The sequence below is a fragment of the Ambystoma mexicanum genome, chromosome 14, assembly GCF_040938575.1.
Source record: "Ambystoma mexicanum isolate Mex_15411 chromosome 14, UKY_AmexF1_1, whole genome shotgun sequence".
NCBI lineage: Eukaryota > Metazoa > Chordata > Amphibia > Caudata > Ambystomatidae > Ambystoma > Ambystoma mexicanum.
In genome coordinates, this window is record NC_090940.1 from 433274105 (window position 1) to 433294412 (window position 20308).

General features: G+C 49.7%; 1 protein-coding gene across 1 annotated transcript; it reads left to right on the top strand.

Moving 5' to 3' along the window:
- Positions 1 to 392: 392 nt before the first annotated feature.
- VRTN (vertebrae development associated) lies at positions 393 to 20012 on the top strand. The gene is made up of 2 exons (XM_069637628.1): positions 393 to 598; positions 17889 to 20012. The coding sequence occupies exons 1-2, from the start codon at positions 567 to 569 to the stop codon at positions 19909 to 19911; spliced, it is 2055 nt and encodes a 684-aa protein (XP_069493729.1). The 5' UTR covers positions 393 to 566; the 3' UTR covers positions 19912 to 20012.
- Positions 20013 to 20308: the final 296 nt, after the last annotated feature.

Consider the following 20308-nt stretch of genomic DNA (forward strand, 5'->3'; position numbering starts at 1 on the left):
CCTGCCCGGAGGGAGCCGAGTCACATTAGAATTTTTGTGGTATACTGTGTTCTTGGCCTGCACCCTTTGTGCTGTACATTCCACGGAATGCGTACTCCTCCCTCCAGTAGTGAGTCCTGGGTGTGAACCGGAGTGAGTAGGGGGAGGGGGCGAGTTACTTCACATAGTCCAGGGCAGCACTCCTCCCATGCCCCCTGCAGCTGCGTTTCTTCACACAATCCCTCTAATCACTTTAGCTTTGGAAGTGACCCTCTGAGCTGCCCCCTTTCATCTCTCCGACAAGGGCACCCGGAGGCACAACTTCCTGGGGCAACCCCCCCAGAACAGCCCGCCCACCCAATCCAGTTCTCTCCAGATTTGCACTTGGCTGGGCCTGCTCCAGATCTGGGACTGGAATCAGTCTCGCTTCGGATCTGGAACAGGGCGGGGATAAGCAGCACGGGATGAACAGCGCGTAGTAACTCAGAGCCTGGAGCCAATGAAACGCGGCGCGGCGGCATTCCGAGTTAGGTGGTAAAGTGGCCCCAGAGAACGACCCAGATACGCGCACCCAGGGAGGCCCGGACATGCCGCAGGAAGCCGGGGAACCGCGGGGAAGGTGAGTCTCACACTGGCGGCCACCTCCATCTTTTTAGTACACAGGAACCGAGCTCCTTTTACCGTCTTTACGGTACTCGGGATCAGAGACCCGGGGATTGAGAAGAGGCCCCCCTGGAGTTGCCTGGAAGCAGGAAATGGGGAGAGTTGAATGGGCTGAGAACTGGGCCTTTATTTCCACTGTGAGGCCACACCGAATGGACACGGGCAATTACTAATATTCCATGGAGAGCAGCCAATTTTTGCACATGATAATCTGCTGATCTAAAACAGACCTTTATTCAACCCCTTCCCTCGCGGAGGGTTGGGGGGCGTTGGCAGGTAAAAGAAATTACTGAATTGGATTTTTCAAAATGCAATTGCTGTTTGTGTTTCTGGATGTATTCACGCGCAGCATTAGGCCCACTGCTCTTGGTTAAGAAATGACGTAGTAAAGTTAATTTTCAGCAGTAGTTAAAACGCCACCCAGACCCCGGCGACCCCTTTGAGGTGTGCGGGGCCGCCTGCAGATGTCATGGGCGTTTAAGAGCATTAACCTGCGTGTGTGTATGTGAACAGCGCATAGCATGGTTTGTAGTAAATTCGTGGAGGCGATGCCTGAGCTCTGGGTCTATCTTCCTGTAAGCAGTTGGGCAGAGCTCTTCTTGGGGATAGCTGTGTGGTTTAGAAGAAATCCCATGACCCTCTCTTCAGTATGTGTAGGGTCCCCACAAGCGCACATTTCAAGCAAGTTGAGTACAGTGACGTATATTCTAACCATAGACATTATGGATGTAAACTTACTGCATGGACGCCCAGGACAGACTGGGGCAGCGCGAGACCAACGCTTTCACCGTAGCTCTCCACCACGAGGCTCGGCAATTTTTTAGTTTTGCTATAATGCAATGTGGTTGGCATTTATATAGCGCCTTTCACAATTGGTATGGTCTCAACCAGCTGCATGTTTAACACTTTTGGGGGACGGAAGTCCAGGAGAGTTTTAGAATGTAGCCACTACGAAGGTAGGTGGGGGTGACCAGGACCCTGCTAGTCACCCATGTTGAGCAGGCATGTGGGTGGGAGAAGTTAGTCGATTGAGATGTGTACATATGGACTGAATTCTATCGTGGGGGATAGCTGCATTCTAATGGCAGAGTTGCTGTGCAAAGTGTGTGAGGCAGGAGAGACCTTGTGTACAGTGAGGTCCCAAACCATCTAAGCCAGGCTTGTCCAACCTTTTTGAATGTGGGGCCAAAGCAGTAACTTTTTGTCACCCAGTGGGCCGGCGAGGCAAAACTCAACAACCTCACCCAAATCAGTAAATTAAAAAGCAATATTGTGTGACCTTTGACACAATAGCATCACAGGCAGTGATGTGCCATGCAGTCCCAACGATAGCTTTTGGTGTCAGGGGCAGTGAGTATCTAAGGGAGACCCTCCATCAAATGATCCGAGGCAGGGGAGTTGCTAGGTCTGGCAAAGACCCGGGGCTAAGCTGATGTTGGAACTGTTGGGACTGGGGGCTAGCTAGTCTTTTGGCTGTAGCTCCTGGGATTCTATCCGGGGCTACAACCAAATGATCAGGGGCTATAGCCCCCTTAGCCCCCCCCTAGCAACGCCCCTGATCCGAGGTCAGTTGCTTGTGATTTCTTTCAGTGTGTATGTGTTAATATTTTCCTGAAATAGTGGTTGCGACCAAGCGTACGAGGGAGCTATAAGGATCTAGGGAGGGTTTCGGGGGAATCCCCCTTCAAGAATTTTTTTCAACTATGGGGTTGAAATGGTGCATTTTACAGCAGAAAAAATGACCAAAAAGCCATACGTTTATAATCAGTTCTAAAGGGGAACATGAACATTCCATGTCCCCAACAGCAGCCAAGAACATTTTACAACACATTTTAATTACCTATGTGTCCACAGTGTAAAACAGCACTGTCACTGATGTAACACATTGTCATGCTGGTTGTGCCCAAACTATGCCTCTGTAGCAACATGTTTATCTTGGCTGTTCCCAATTTAGGCCAACATTGTCCTTTACAAAGCATGATTGATGTTGCCTAAGCATGTGCAGTGTGCCCAATACATATGGCGGCTTATCTCTGTAATACACATTCCTGACTTCTGTCTTAATAATTGATGCTGCCTGTGCATTTTGCACAATACATATGCCATCTTATCTCTGTAATACACATTCATTACTTCTGTGTTAATGATTGATGCTGCCTGTGCAGTTTGCCTAATACATATGGCAGCTTGAATCTGCAATACACATTCATTACTTCTGTGCTAATGAAAGACGCATACTCCAATTCAACAGATGAAATGGGGAAAGGCGATCACCCAAAGGTGAACCTAATTGAAGAAACGCAATGTGAGCACAAATTTAAAGTATGAAGAACTAGACATGGCTGGGTGCCCTACTCTCCCAGGGGTGGCCGGTGCGCCGCTACTCGGATCACTCCAGCTGAGCTGAGGGCCATGTTGTAGGAACCGGGGAGGGAATTGACATCATGGCGGTAAAGCCCACAATGCATTGGATCTGGTGGGCTTCGGTGTTATGTGCTCTGAAAATTCACTCCTGCAGCTGGCCTTCCTCCGACAGGGGCACGGACACCTCCCAAGGGCTGTTGTGCCTCGTCCAGGTTAGCACTTGGCAGTTGCAAAAACAAAAACTGGATAGAGCCCCAGGCATTTTACCCGCTGTGCTGCTTTTCTGGGTGTGGATGGTGTGATTGTGTTGCCTAGCCATATTGGCAAGGAATTAATTCCCACATGCGGTAAAATCATGTGGGAATTCATTCCTTTTGTGACCCAATTTGAACAGCACCCAAGGGGGAGGTTTTTTTCAAAAAGTGATGCGGAATGTTCAAACATTAAGACAGCCCACGCTGCTTTTGAACCTCCGAGATACTACTGGTCAGATACTTGTGTTTTGGTGTATATGGCCAGGGTGTATATGGCCAGCAGTATCTCGGAGGCTCAAAAGCACTGCATGCCACAAACATACGTTCGGAAAATATGGCAGGCAGTACTTCCGACTGCTGGAGGCAAGGAGAACTAGGACTCGGTGTGAACCACACGTAGCACTGTGAACCTGGGCCCGGCTGGGCTGGGCTGCTGGCTCACGCAGGCTCTGCCCTGGGCTCGGCAACACAGATGTGTGAAGGTGGCGCTGTGTGCCCATCACTCCACGCGCACACATTGTGATTATTATTTTCATTGGCTCAGAAACAGTCAATGGAAATACTGTTACCATGCAAGGCAGTATTTATTTTATTTATTCCCACTGCTACAACATGCCTTACATGGTAACAGTATTTCCACGGGCTGTTTCTCAGCCAACGGAATCGTAATGTGTGTGGACTACAATTCCTACCTTGCAGCCACAACGCTTGCTGCGTATAAAATAAATACAAAATTTACAAAAGTAACCCTAATGCTTTGTCTGTACTCTTGGGCTTCGAGGGCCACATAAAATGGGCTGAGGGGCCGCATTGCGGCTCTCGGGCCACATGTTGGACAACCCTGTGATCTAAGCGTTAGGAAAACTGGTCTGTGGTTATTCTAAAGTGTCATCACTGCAGTTCATGCGTCTGCCAAAACCAATGTACTGGAGCACATCTAGGAAGAGGTGGCATATGTGGAGGTACACAATGCGTGTAGGTGTTTGGTTATTCGCCCACATAAAAGTTAGATTTGAGAGCAACTGTATAGTTGACATAAGGGTAGCGCCTGCTTACCAGGTGATGCCCGATACCCAGGTGCTAGTTTTAGCTCTAGTCATTGGATCTTAATTTCTCCCCTGTACTTGCATGTTTGCTGTCCAGAGCAGCACAGGCGTGTGCCCAGCGGGGAAGGAGTTGAGCAAACTGGTTTGGACATGTCTAGTGCACCCGCTGTGCACATCCTTTATATTGCCTTGGCCCAGAGGGCCCCATGTTGCATCTTGCCACTGTCAGCTTGGTGGTGGGTAGGGGAGTGCAAGTGGTGGGCTGGATGAGTGGGGTGAATTAGAAAGGGGGTGACCTCACTTCTAGGTTAGCACCCCACACAGCTAACCCTCCCAGGTCAGATATTGTCAGCCAGTGGCCCATCATAGCCATCATTCCCACACCATGCTATTAGCAGGTGGTACATACGCCTCTTGATAAACAAAATAACTGCCTGTTTTTCTCCAGAAAATCGCAACACATGAAAATAAAATGGAAAGTAACAGTACTGGGGTGTTACCTTGTTTATTTATTTGGTCATTTTATATTGCTCAATACAACAAGATGGTGTTTAAAAGCGCCACAAGGCAAAAAGAAGGGACCGAGGGAACGAGATAGACATTGAAACCAATGAATAAATCATAAAACATATAGCCGTCCTCCTAGGCCTTGTGACATTCGGAATGTGCAAGTGTACAGAAAGGGGTGGGAGTAGGGGTTAAGTGCTGGAGGGTCCCAGGGGTGGGGGTAGTGCCTGTTGCAGGGGCAACAGATAAGTGCACGGGCGGAGACGTCCCAAGCACAGGGGAGGTCCACCACCCAACCGGTAAGTTCAGGCCTGTGACAACCACCGACAGGCTGGTGCAAGGGGGGGGGCAGAAGCTGGTAGCAATTAGGTAGTTGACCAGGACCCTATAGGTCTCCTGAGGGACCAGGCCGCCAATCTAAGTGACTGGAGATGTTTATGCCGCCTGTACTGCTTCTGTTGTAGTATGTGAATACTCCTGCCTCCAGAATATTGTTTGGACCTCTGAGTGCAGTGAAGCTGTCCTGGCAGGCCCCCGCCAGCAGCCCAGGCCAAGGTCCTTCCATCCAGGATTCCCACACTAGCCTCCACAAACAGAATTCACACATTCTGCACCTGACGGTCAGCCTTAGGACAACTGGCAATCCTAGCATGCTAGTGCCGGTGGTTCCCCTTCTTTGCTGGTCCCAATGCATGTGTGTGGTGTCTGGGATTCAAACCCTAATTAGCCCGGAGTTTGCCCAGGAAGATGCCTGCAAACGTGACTATGCCGTTCTCCCAGTGTCCACCACAATCTAACTGAATTGACTCCTTGAAACTGCACCCATGCTTTGTCAAGCCTAGGGACTAGCTTTGAAGCACAGAAGGGGACGCTCTGCTTGTCCCTATGCTCTTTAAGAACAGTTGTGACGGGGACCTGAGGTTTGTATCAGTATCTCTTGGTCCTCTAGTGAATCCATCATTGGCGATTCCCTTCCCCTGGATCGTCCAGAGAATGATCCCCTGCTTCCATGAAGCCTTGCTGTCGAATTCCTGTGGGCCAACGTCACCAGCAAGCAAAATGGCGTGAAGCCTGTGGTTGCAGCTCTCCTTAAAGAACTGTGCTACACCTACAGAGAACCCCCAAAATAGCACAAGGATTCATGAGTCCTTCTCGTAGGTCTGCAGCTTTCGCTGGATACAGTCTTCATCCTGTGCCAATTGAGCTGTGCCTGCAGTGAGCCATGCAACTGAACAGTACTCTAGGTCCAGGGGGTCTTCTCTTCAGTACAGACCCATTCAGTGGCTCCATGGCTGTGTTAGAAGCAGTACTCTAGGTCCAGATGGACTTCTCTTCAGTACAGGCCCTTTCAGTGGCTCCATGGCTGTGTTAGAAGCAGTTCTCTAGGTCCAGGTGGACTTCTCTTCAGTACAGGCCCGTTCAGTGGTTCCATGGCTGTGTATTGGAAGCCTTCCTGTTTCTGTCAATGCTTTCTGAGCGGCTGAATGCTGGTTGCGCCAACTCCTAGTGTCCCTCGGGGGCACTACCTTTTAAACCTTTGCTCTTAACAGATACATTATACAAAGCTGACAGTTCACATTGCGCACAGTAGCTTTTGCAGCTCTGTAACCATGCATCCACAAGCGCGCAGTAGTGTCTGCTTTACTCATTCCTGCTCTTGCCCAAAGGGAATGGCCAAGCAGTTTGAAGCCCTTCACACAAAGGTTAATGGGTGTGAGACTGCACAGGCCCAATCGATAGCGAGGGCAAGAACTGCTCTAGCAGAACTTTGACACTACGTAGATTGCTGCTCTCCAACCCCACCTTTGGGGCAGCAAGTTGAGCCATGAGACTGTATTTATTCAATTTGTCTTAAAACTGTGGGGCTGGCCCTCCTGGGGGGTGGAGGCGGGCAAAAAAAGGGGAGCAAGCCTCTTTAAATGCGATTATTGTGACTGCAGAAAATATAAGATGTTGGGAGACCTGGAAATTATTTTTACTTGTGGAGGGGGGGGGCGTGTACACTCTATATTTTTATTTTTTATAAATACCACTGATTTAAATGTAAGGTTGCAATCCCATTTGTTGGGCACTTATGAAACTGTGCTCCATGATGACCACTCTTAATACAGGCTGGGAATGGATGTAATTCCAGTTAACCGCATACTACCATGGTTACCTTCCTCTACCTGGTCAATTACCTCACCGGTCAATTCCCTCACCTGCTCTCCCTTCCATCTTCAGCTTTCCCTGGCCTAGACCTCTGTCTGGAAATATTATTCTGACCTAGTTCCTTTCCCTATTTCTAAAAAGGACAATGCAAAACCAACCTAGATCTGTTTTAGGGAACTCTCTAGTGAAAAGGATGGCTGGTTGCTTTTGACCTCCACCCCTTTCACTTGTCATTTGGTTTTGGTCGATTCGAGGTGAGTGTGTGCCCTTTGCTGTTGCCCCGCCCCTCCTTGGCCATGATCTATTTATTTTTTTTATTTTAAATTTAATTTGTGTGATTTCTATGCCACTTCCCCTGACGTTAGCCTTCTGATTCCGGACTATTCGCCTGCCCCATCTCCCCTGATTTGCCCCGCAGACCCATTTAGGACAACCTCCCAGGGCAGCCCTCGGTCCAGGCAACCGTTGGCTAAGGGTCTCAACGTTAGGGATTCCAGCAGTTGCAACACATGCTTGGCAGTGTCTTTTCTTCCATGGAGTGAGCTGGGGTAGAAGTCAAACCCCTTGTGGCTGATATCTGGCACCACTCACATTGCAGGTCACACCTTGGGTGTAGTGTTCAGCTTGGCCAACCAGATTTGCTCCCTCCCCCTCATCTGGACTGATAGGTCTGCCTTCCTCTTCTCAGCCCTTGCCTTCGCCCGCCTCCTGCCACCGCACCGAGGATCCCACCTTGGAATAAGGTAACCATCTGCCATGATCTCTCATCTGCCCTACCCACCTCCCTTCCCAATCTTCCCCTTCTAGGGAGGAAGCCCCTCCACAGGCCTTTTTGGCAAATGGCTCTCGGAAGCTTGGTCCCCCTTAACTCCTGGCCCACCGCACAGGTCCTTTGCCCAGGTGGTTCAACCCTCAACTCAAATTCCTCAAAACCATCAACCATTGCTGGGAACGACACTGGTCGACTTACCCTTTCGCCCAAAAACAAAGCCACTCCTGACAGACAAGGGCCTACAGATTCGAAATTGGGAAAGCCAAACATGCCTTCTACACCCACCACATCGCCAATGCAACCAACCCATGCAGAGAACTCCCTAAGATAGAGTTCACCCCCCCCATCTGCTTTTCTCTGCCCATCGTCTACCCCGCACTGTGCAACACCCTTTACAACCATTACTTCAACAAAGCCATTGAAAGGAACCTCGCCATCCATGCCAAACTACTAAACCTGTCTGCCCCTGTTCTGACAGCCCCCCTTCCGCTGCCCCTAACTCTGACACTCTTTAGCTCCTCTGTAATCTCTCACCGTGAGGTCTCAATGCTTCTCCCCAATAGTTGCCCCTCAGGTTCCCCGGAAGGCCCTGGCCCTCCTCAAAACCATCCTCTCCTCCACCTGTGCTGGCACCCACGCCAGATTTATAATCAACCACTCTCTAACAGCAGGTATCTTCCCACCATCCCATCTCCTCTTTGACAGGCGTTTCCCTCGCCTCATCAATTTCCTTTCATCTCCTGCTGTCCCCTCCTCTCCCCCCTTGGCTGTCTTGCCCTCTTCCCTCCTCCTCTGTCTCACCTCGGGCTCCTTCACCTCCACAGGGCGTACCCCTCCCTGGAAGGTCTTTAAGGCTGGCAACCTTCTTCATCTACAAACTCTTGCTCCGTTGTCAAACACTCCTCTGACATCTGCCGTTTCCTGGAAGAACTTGACCTTGATGTCCTCTGCCTAACCAAGATATGGTTCACGGCCAGCTCTGTCACAAGCTTTGACACTCTCCTCCCTGATGGCTACAAAATCCTCTCTCCACCCGCTCCGGCGGCGGGGGGAGGTGTAGCCCTGATCTTTCCTGGGTGGATTCCTGCCTCTATCATCCCCATGCAGACATACTCCTCTTTTAAATGCCTTGCCTGCAGGCTCTCTTAGCTATTCTTACCGTGGCTACTATCTACCGGCCACCTGGTCAAATCACCTCTTTTCTCTCTGAGTGGGCGGACCTCTCATCCGCCCTCCTGCCCTCAACCACTCAACTCCTTCTTGGTGACCTCAATATCCATCTTGACACACCTTGTACCTCCTCTGTACTCTTCCGTGACCCGTGTGACTCCCTCTCTATCCTCCCCTCTGGCTGACTCGCTCTGCAGGGCACACACTTGATGTCTTGATCTCCCCCTCTCCATCCCTCTGACCACTCCTCTCTCCTGAAGCGATCACTCCCTCCTCTCATCTCTCCCCCTCTGCCCCCAAGCCAAGTCTACCCCAACACTGCCACCTACCTTCTCGGACATCCGGCCCATGAAGCGTGTGTCGTTGGAGGCTTTAGCCGCCACCCCCCCCCCCCCCCCCTCCATCTCTGGCTGACTCGCATCCCGACACAGCCCTGGCTGACTCGCATCCCGACACAGCCCTGTCTATACTCTACTCTTCTATTTCCTATACTCTTGATGCTCTTGCCCCTGTCATGAGGATCCGTTTGAAGCCCAAAGCTAAGTGCAATTCTTGGTATGACTCTGACCTAGCTACACTTTTACGTGTAGGGCGGCTGGGGGGAAATGGAGGGCTTCTTGTTCATCCACCGACAAACTGGCCTGTCTCCTGCTCTAAAGGCAATACTGACTCTGTCGACACCAGGAAGAGAGCCCACATCCAAGCCCTTGTCATTTTGGCATATATCACCTCGGCTGAACTCTTTAAAATCTGCAAAAAGCTGGCCAATCCTGCTGCAGTCTCTTCCCTTCCTGTCGCCTCCCAGGCCCTTTGCACGGCCCTTGCCTCTCACTTCATTAAAAAAAAAAACAGGACATCCTGTCAACCCTCTCCTCCCCCTCTTCTCCTCTCTCCTTCTGTGAACTCAGACCCTCCTTCAGCCACCCCATCCTCTTTCTCCTCCTTTCCTCTTTTCTTCCCCCGACGAGGTCGCTAGACAAGTCCGATCTACGAAAGTCTCGTCAAAACAGTTTCATCCCTGTTCTTCTAAAACCATAAAGGACCACATTGGCACCCTCGCTCCTGCCCTGGCCAATTTCTGCAACCTCTCCTTTGCCTCGGGAGCCCTCCCCTCTGAAGCACTCTTGTGCATCCTCTTCTCAAGAAACCCACAGCCTTCTAGCCCAACTATCGCCCAATTTCCATTACTCCTTTTCTGGGCAAACTCCTTGAAAAGCTGGCCATCTCTCAGCTTAACCTCCACTCTTGATTCCGTTGGCTGTCTCCACGACCATCAGTCAGGCTTTAGAGCTGCCAGAAGCACGGACACTGTTCTCCTGAACATCCGTTAAGATTTTCTCTCCAACCTTGACTCTAACATTCCCTCTGTCCTCATCCTACTCAATCTCTCTTCTGCCTTTGATGTGCTCAACCATACCATCTTGCTCAACCGTCTCTGTGACAACCTGGGCATCGCTGATAAGGCTCTGACCTGGCTGACCTCTTTCCCCTCTGATCAACCCTCCAACTTGGGTCCTTCCTTTCCTCTATCTCCCTCTCTACCGGTGGTGTTCCCCAGGGGTCCAACCTCTCACCATGGCTCTTAAATCAATACATGGCAACTCTTGCCCACCGCCTTGCCATTTTCTGCTCAAATTTCCAGTGCTATGGTAACTCATTTTTAGGCTTTACTCACCCACCTCTTCCTTCTCTCATCACTGCCTATCTGCCATTCAGGATTGGCGTGCCGCCAACGATATCTGCCTGAATGCCAGCAAAAACAGAGATCCTCCTCATCGGCACACCTTAACCCTCCTTCCCTGTCACTCTCTTGCAGGCCTGCTTTGGCCCTTCTCCTACCCCCACCTGCGAGGCCAAGAACCTTGGGGTACTCTTTTACTCCACGCTTTCCTTCTTTGCCCACATCTCTGATGTCTCAAGTCAAACTTCCTACTGCACCTCCTCAGAGGTATGCTGCCTTTCCGCTCCTTCCCCAGAAGCTCACTGTCTCCCAAGCCCTGGTTCTCTCAAGGTTGGACTATTGCAGCAGCCTTTCAAAATCTACCTGCTTCTAATCTGCCCTTTTCAACTTATCCAGAACAGGACTGCAAGACTTGTCGTTGGGCTCAAGCCCTGGGATCGTATCTTTCTAGCCCTGAAATCTCTTCACTGGCTCCCAGTTGCTGCAAGGATTACATTCAAGACCCTTTGTGTTGTCCACAAGGCTTTCTGGGGCCTGGGTCCAAAATACTTTCAGCTGTCCCTCCGTAAATACCTTCCTGCTCGAGCCCTTCACTCCTCTACTGCTAACTCCCTCAGGGTCAGTAATTTTTCTAAGAAACAAGCTGGGAGTAGATATCTGCCGTCGGCTGGGGGCTCTCTCTCGAACAACCTCCATGCCACTCTGAAACTTGAGGAGAACCATCTCTGGTTCTGGAAGCACCTCAAGACCTTGCTCTTTGCCTTCTCTCCCCTGTTGACCTGTTTTGTTTGTGGCATCGTGCACCTGGTCTCCCTCTGCCTTTTAGGCCCAGGTACCCGCTCACCCTTCTACCGACCTGCACTGCCTCTGGGCGATCCCTTGCACTGGGGTCTGTATCTGTAACCCTACAGTAGTCCATCCCCTGGCCCCTTTTTCCTTTTCTGCACTTATTCAGACACACCCTGTTGGTTGCCTTGTTCGTAGCACTTGTCGCCTGCATGAACACTGTTGCTTTTTGTTATTTATTCATGTTTTGTTTGCTCATCACTTTTCATCTCTCCCCTACTCGCTTGTGCTTTCCCTCTCTCCCATTCACTTGCACGATGACAGTCAGATCGTTGTTTTGTTTCTCCCTTGTTCCCATCCCTTGCCTCGTCACGCTCTGAAACACTTGTGTACGAGCGCATTACAAATAAAATATCAATATCCCCTGAATGCAAAACCTCCCACATCAAAGCACCCTTTAAAAAGCCCTCTCTTGGTCCCCATCTCTCCTCGAATCACCACCCCATCTCCAACAACCACTTCATAACCAACTTAGTAGATTGCACGGCATATACTCGTCTTCAGAGGCCCACAGCCTTCTTGACCCTGCCCAGTCTGGCTTCAGACCCCTCCATGGAACTGAATCCTCCCTGGGACGACCTGAAAAAAACAGCAGAGTCTGAGGGCTGGTCTGCTTTCATACTCCTCGACCTCTCCACAGCCTTCAACAGCACTCCATCCTCATGAACAGACTCCTTGGCCTAGGCATAAGGGACTCTGCACTCAGATGGATCTCCTCGGTCCTTTCCGACCGACTGCTCCCAAATCGTCTCTCTCTGTCCTTTCTTGTCTGACCCCAGCCGAGTCCCACAGGGGAGCCTCCTCTCTCCCCTCCTCTTCAACCTCCTACCTTTCGCATCTCCGCAAGCTCATCCGTTCTGACAATCTCACCTGGTACGACTATGCTGACACCACCCAGATGATTCCCAATTCCCCCTCCTCGCAAACATTGCATCCTGCCTCTCGGACATTGTCCTCTGGATGATGAATAATGTCCTGCTCCTCGACCTCATACAAAATGAAATTCTAGTCTGTGGCAAAACAGCTCTCCTTCCCCAACCTATCCCTGGCCGCATTCATTAGGACCAGCGAGCACTGCATACCCCTCAGTCAAAGGCCTAGAATGCGCTTTTAGTTCAGACCTGACCCTCTCCTGTCACATCATTGCAGTCTCCAGATTGTGCACCTTCCCCCTCTGCATCATCAAGTGGAACTTTCCGTTAGCATGCGCAGAGCCCGTACAGAGTTGTGACTGATGGCAGGTGCCGCGCCTAAATGTAGCTGCGAATGTTGGTGTATATACCTCACTTAGATGACAGGGTTGTAAGCAATAGCCTACGTGAGCAACTGGGTAGGATTCTGAAGGCCGACCATTGCCACATCTGGACAGAGTAGCGTTTGAGCAACGTCCGGAATGTGACAGAGGCCACAATGGGATGGAATTGCAAGCACCAGCTAGCCACACAGACAGGTTCCAATGGTGGGCAAGGGCTGAATTTGGGCACAGTTGTGAATAACGGGGAGCGTCATTTTAGGGAAGGGATAGTGAATTACCGGCTGGTGCCGGAGTTAGATTGACATGCAGTGATGTTTGCGTGCCACACCTAGAAAAACTTTGAAATTGAGCACATTGCTTACAGACAGCGATGCCAATAATCGATCCACTAACAATTTCACCCCTATCCCTACATCTACACCTCTCAAACTCTAACCAGACACAACCACAACAAATCACACAAAACTTCACCACACCGCAACAACAAAACAAACCTCACATAGACTTGCACAACAGCACACAATGTCTACCGACCAGAAAACACCCCAAGCCCAGCGAACAGTGTTAACTGAGGCTACCAACAGCACATCACTGCTCTTGCCCTTTTCCTTCTTACTCCCACTAACTCACCCCCTTCCTGTTTCAGAGCCACCAGGGGACCACTCTGGTGGTGGTAGTGCGCTGTACAGATATTCTTACATTAACATCCCTTCTACCCCCATAGAGTTTCGAAACCATGGCCAACATCCTCTCACGGCTAGCCTACACTTAACTGCTTCTACCTAGGCACGCCTACATACAACCGAGAAAGCTCCAACAGATCCAAAACTCTGCAGCAAGGCTCCTTCTTGCACTCTTCCCAGATAACCTCTCCCCCCGTTCTGCAGACACTCTACTGGCTTCTCATCAGCTGACTGCCTCTTTCAACGCCATGTGCTTTACCCACTGCACAATCCACAAGAAAGAGCCAGAATTCCCCCAACACAAGCTCGTTCGCTACCACCCCAATAGATAGATCAGGCTCCGCACATGTGGTAGTCCCTCCTTTCAAATTCTCCGGATCAGGAGGTGCCTGCTTCTGTCCTCGCGCCCACACACTGGAATTCCCTCCCCCTCTTGCTCCGCCTCCTAGAGCATCACCTGGCCTTCAGAAAAGCCCTCAAAACCTGGCTCTTCGCCCACTACGCGTCTCTCGTACACATGTTTCATCCTGCAGTCCCCCCATGGGGTCCTTGTTTTCACACATGAAGGATCGAGGGATGGTAATCTCTCTCTAAACTTCTCTAAAGGTAGTGTATTATGCATGCATTGAGCACTTGGATCGCGTGTAAAACTCACCACAGCTCCATGTACATAGATGGAACCCAGCAAATAGACATTGTTGTTGTCCAACTAACTCCATCGCTGAGATTCCTCCGGGTTTGCGTGCACTTATAAAAATGGGTGCAATCCAAAAAAAGCTTATTGTTGTGTCTTGTGTTCCTTGCTTTGGGTCCTGCATGAATGCTTGCCTGAGAGAATGCCCGATGGAATATGCTATGCCTATGGAATGTTGTGGTGTGAGTGTCACTGTAGGCTCCATGGAGGTCAGTTGGAGTGAAGCATCCTGTGAGAGAGGAGGCTGTTGGATGTCTCCTGTGTACCTTCCTACTTACTTACCCTGGACTTGCCTGATGTATATACTTTGTCACTGGAACTTACACTTCCCTTACCTGAGTATCAGACCTTCATTTTACCCCGAAACACTGGTGACGAGCTGGCTTGTGGGAAGGGCCAGGAACCTGTATCTGTCCAGAGTGAGCATTGCCTGAAGGAAGAAAAGCGGTGAGTCCAGGGCAGGGGGCATCCACCACCCCCCTGTCACCAAAGGTGAGCTGAACGAAAATGCAGACTTTAAGAAAAATGTTAATACACCTTTTACACCACATATATATGTGGAGACCCCCCTCACTCCCCCATATTAATATTCTATCATACCCACCTCATATATATGTGGTGTAAGGGGGGACAGACATTTTTTTTTTCGGCCATCGTAATTGTGAGGGCAACATTTTGGGCGATTACCGAGCTGACCCCTGTCCCATAGCCCAACAGCAGTTGCATGGCAGGATGAAGGCAGCTGGGGCGGGAGTTAACTAGTAGCAGTTGAAGTACCAGTGGGGCCATTTTACAGTCTCTGGCCACTGAAGCAGCACATCCCAGTGGGGCCGCCTTACATTTATTTGTCCACTGGCGCAGCATTTCCCAGCGGGCCACTTTAAGCATCTTTGCCACTGAAATAGTGAGCATCAGTGGGGCCAAGTATTTGGCCACTGGCAAAGGTGTTACAAAGATTTGTAGCAGTTCCTAGCGGGGCCACCGTGAATAATTGGTCACTGGTTCACAGCAGGGCCACCTTACAGATTTTGGCCACTGGAGCAGATTTTCCAGCAGGGCCACCTTGCAGTTTCTGGCAACTGGAGTTAACATCTGGTAGCAGCTGTTGTAGCAGCATTTCCCAGTGGGGCCACCTTGAAATTATTTTTGGGCATTGGAACACCACCACCTGGTCATTGGCACAGATACAGCCTGGGAGAGATTAAGTAGTTAGAGGTTCAGGCACCAGAGGGGCCACCTTACAGCCCATGGCCTTATCAAGTATGGAGTTCAGGAGGTGGGCACAGTCAGTGGTGAAGACAGTGTGCGCTCCAAGTCATCAAAGGAAAAGGTACTGTTGCAAGCATTTCGTTCTGTGCCCTGCATGCTGTTCGGCGTCAGGAGGCATCTGCTCATTGGAGGGAGACTTGAGGATATTCCAGATGTTGTGGTTCTACCCTTTAGGACCATGAGAGCACATGGTTTTGAAAGAACTTGATCCTGATTCACCCCCCCACACCACCGAGAGCTTTCAGTATAACAGACACTACTGACTTGGTTATTGTGTGTGATGTGAGGCCTGTGATATGTGTTGGGTCCTGCCTGGTTATGTTTGGCTCCATTCTCTTTGGTTTGGTTGTAGTTAAGTGTTTTTGGTGTGGTTAACGTGGCCTCCGTTGATCAGAAAACATTGCAACTCTCCTAAACTCCCGAGTATCAGTTCGTTTCACCCCGCAACAGTTATCTTAATTTGAGATACAATATTGAAAATTATACAAGTGATCAGAATTGGAGTCTTCTATACTGTGGTTGAGAATAATGGAAGGTTTGAATAACTTGAATTAAATGATATTTGTTTGTGAATAATCTTTGTAAGCAATTGATATGCAATGATTTTATGTATATACTAAATATATTTTGTTGATATTGATATGAAATATTTGTATTAACATTTTTGCTCATTTGTATATCTTTTATGTTGTGTAAAAAGGTTTATTAAACCATAACACTATTAAAAAACATTTCTTCTCTCGCACACCGCACCTTCTCAACATAGCAGAATCCATGGTCTCACTCTACACACCCGTATATAACACAAACACTATTGCCCATCACCTATGCCATAAAACTACTTTTAACGAATATAACTCTCGCTCAACACAGCCCTCACCCCCCCCCTCCCTTTATTCCATAGTATACCTCTGCTGCGCCCATGCACTCCATTTAGACATAGGTGACTACCATGGTCTTTGCCACCCTCAAATAACTTTAATGGCTGAAATGCACACACGCATAATAGCATAATGGCATCTCCCATTTTGGACTCTGGTCCCCCCAAGGGCGTTCAACCAAAAGCATGCTGCAACCATAATTGTGGTGGAAGGCGCTATAACAAACTACAAAATGAATGAATATGCCTGTGCACACAGTCCCAGTTCGGGTATTGGTGAAAGGCTGTCCCAGGCTCCACCTACTCCTTTCTCTTCCTTTCTAAATTGTACGTTTCTTAGGCTCTTTTTTCCCATCAGGGCGAGAGTCTATCATCTTTCTTGCTTCCTCAGTCCCTTCCTCCCTACTCTGGTCTCTTCTTTCTCATTACCCACTCTGGTTTTTCTTGTTTCTTTCCTCGCTCTGAGGCTTGTTTCTGTCTCCCCCCCCCCCCCACCCCTTCCACTCTGGGCATTCCCTATTCTTACCCTGCTCCAGGGCCGGATTCCTTCTATCTCCTCCACACCTTGGGACTTCTCGATGCTCTCTCCACTCCGGGATCAGTCTTTCTCTCTCCCTGCTTTGTCACTTCTCGGTCTTCACCCAACTCTGGGGTCACTATCATGTCCTCTCCTCACTCTGGGTTCGATCTTTCTCCCTCCAGGCCTTAGGCCTCAATTGAACTCCGCAGAATTCCTTCAACCGCTCTTCTGACTTTTTTTTTTCGGTCAGTCTTCCAAGTGGGTTGGAGTCAGAAGCCTAATTGGCCATTACAACAGGGGTTTTTACGGTTATCGTGCATCTTAGTTCCCGCTTATCCCATAAAGGTGTCTGCATCAGGGGAATAGGGGGGCAGGGCAGAGTGCCCCTCTGTGGTTTTCCTGTCCTTCGAATTGTCAGTTTGTATATATGCTAAACAGCGGCATCATTGTGATATGAGGGGCTGCAGCAGTTGCTTGGTCAGGACTGCCCTCCTTCCAAAAAGCATCACCATAAAATACAGTACATGAATACAATAACCAGAAATGTGGAAAAATCGGCACGCAGGTGCATAAACAAAGGCCACAAATTGGCCTGGTATGAAAGGTGCCCTAACCCTCCTGACTGGTCTGTTTCTGTAACTGTAGAGCAGAGGGACAACATGGAGAAAGTTCCCACTGAGATGGTGGCCACCTACAGAGGTGGCATTAGGACGGGATAACCTAGGGACCAGCAGTTCTACATACTTTACTCATCCTTTATTCTGGCAATGTACACCAGTCTCCTAGCAGAATGTGCCTCGCTGTAACCTACCTTTCTGTCCCACCTAGCCCTGAAGGGGATAACATTGTTGCCATCCACCCCTTTCCATCACAACCTTATATGCCATTATAGAAGTATCTGCCCCTATATACATCCCTCCCAACTCCTCAAATGTAGCACCTGACTCTCCCCTAAACCTTTCTATGTAACTATACTCTGCTACCCCTCATCACCCAAACTCAGTTAGATTTGACTGACTGTATCCATCACCTTAACAGTTCCATCTGGGACTCTCCGAGACCACTATCTAATCACCTGGCCTCTACACATCCGCTCACTTTACCCCACCCGTAGAAATGTAGAATATTCATGTTGCTTCTTCTTTGTGTTCCAGGATGGTCCAGAGACGACAGCTGGTGCAGTCTGTGCTGCAGGAGTTGCAGGATGCCACAGAAAGCTTTGGCTTGGAGGAACTCACCTGTGCCGCCTTTGAGGCTGTAAGGACACTGTCATCCTTCACCCTGCCGAGTACTTGCACCCGACACTTTGATGGCGAGATGGAGGTGGACATTAAAGCGAAGAGTCTGTATCCAAATGATGCACCCAGAAACATGCTGCCCCTGACCTGCCATGGTGGGGGGAACCACTTGTTTGAGGCAGCAAGCATGCTGCTGTGGGGGAACCCAACCATGTGCCTAGAGCTGCAGGTGCGGACTGTTGTGGAAATGCTGCTACACAAGCAGTACTACATCAATGGTATGATTGACTCCAAGGTGATGCTACAAGCGTCCCGCTTTTCGCTTTGCACTGAGGAGTCGCCCGACATGATGAACTTGCCTTTCACAATCCTAGAGGCGATATTTGATGCTGACATCAAGGCCACTTGTTTTCCTGGAACCTTTGCCAACATGTGGCATGTGTATGCCCTGGCTTCTGTCTTGCAGTGTAACATTTACTCCATCTACCCCATGAGCAACCTCAAAATCAGGCCATATTTCAACCGTCTCATTCGTCCACGCAGCTGCCAGTGGAAGCCCAACACCCTCCACATCATGTGGTCTGGGCAGCGTCTCACGAACATGGCTTTCAGACCTCAGAGTTTTGTGCCAGTGGTGGGGTTGGAGGAGTTGGAGCCAATGAGCCCCCTGCTGGAGGTGCCAGTTGAACCAGCAAAAACCTTGGAGCTCTTAAATAGTGACCCGCTGCTTACCTACTCAAACCTACGAGAGAAGTACAGTATCACAAAAAGTACATTTTACCGCTGGAAGCGTCAGACCCGAGAGCACCGCAAAAGAGCAGCAGGAAGATACGAGGCAAAGCACTTCCTACAGTGCTGCTTCCAAGATGGTGACGTGGTTCCACTGCAGCGATTCCGACAGCTCTTCCCAGAGATTTCCCGCTCAACCTACTATGCTTGGAAGCACGAAATGCTGCAGAGCCACTTCAACCCTATGTCCCTTGATACCAACGGGACTGTCCTGTCGCAGGTGACTTCTGCAAAAGAGGGCAGGAATAGGACATCAGGTGAGGGCCATCAGGACAGCGGCTCACTGGCAGCTCATGACCAGGCTGGTGTGTTCATGCTAGATGCCAAGACATACTTGGAGAAATGCATCGCCATGAACACGCTTGTCCCCTACCGCAACTTCAGGCATAGGTTTCCTGGTATCTCCCGGTCAACCTACTACAACTGGAGGCGGAAAGCCATGAAAAGCAGCCCAGACTTGTCCCCAGAATCTCGGCCCCTCTGCAAGGAGTCTCCCTCTAAGCTCCGACTATACCAGAACACCACAAATGGAAACCTGGAGGGAAGCAATATTCTAGAGAGCAGGAAACGTATGAGAAGTTTAGCTGCCCTTCTGCCCCTCAAGTCTTCCCTCCGCCTTCATGGAAGGCTGCTACGTCGAGCGGCTAAGAGGCTTGTACGAAAGTGGCGCTTACCCTACTGTAAATTCCGTATCCGATACCCAGTCATTTCCTGCACACCCTTCTGGTTTTGGAAGACTGCTACCAAGAGAAGGCGGGAACTACTGGGGTCGAGGATCCCCGAGTTACAGCTGCTGCCGAGTGACCTAATGTCCAAAAAGGAAGAGGACGAGCACAGGTTCAAAGATGTTTCTCCACTGATTGTAGATGGAAGCCACGTGGAGAAGAGGACTCTCAGCCCAGTCAGTGACACCATCTCTAGTTACTCGTTGCCTATGCACGAACCGGATGAGGCCCGTGTCTTTGTTATGGATGTTATTGCTACCTCTCAGTTCAAAGTGCAGGCAAAGCTTTTTCTGCAGCAGCGCTTTGCCTCCAAGAACTTCCCATCCTATAAGGAGTTCCGCACACTTTTCCCATTCACAGCACGTTCCACCTACTACATGTGGAAACGGGCATTGCATGATGGCATGACACTTGTGGATGCATGAGAGGCTGTGCTGGAAGGTGCTAAAGAACTGAACACCACAATCGGCACAACAATGTATAGTGGGAGATTGGTCCTGCCATTGAAAACTGTTTGTTAACTTTTTCAATTGCCTGTTGTGTGTTTTTTTTTTTTTTTTTTTTTTTTTTCCCTTCCGACAAACCGCACACCCCTGAGGGTGAGAGGGAAGGATTTTTTTTTCTGGTTTATTCTCCAGCAGGCCAGAGGAGACACTCTGCACCTGTTTCCAGGTGCTCAGTGAGTTTGAGTTTATGTGCATTTCCGAAAAACAAGAACAGAACCTAATTTTGTCTGGAATTAGCAGAAGAATAAATATGTTCTATTATTTTTAATGCAGCATACGAATGTGTGGATACTCGCCCATATGATGAATCACTACA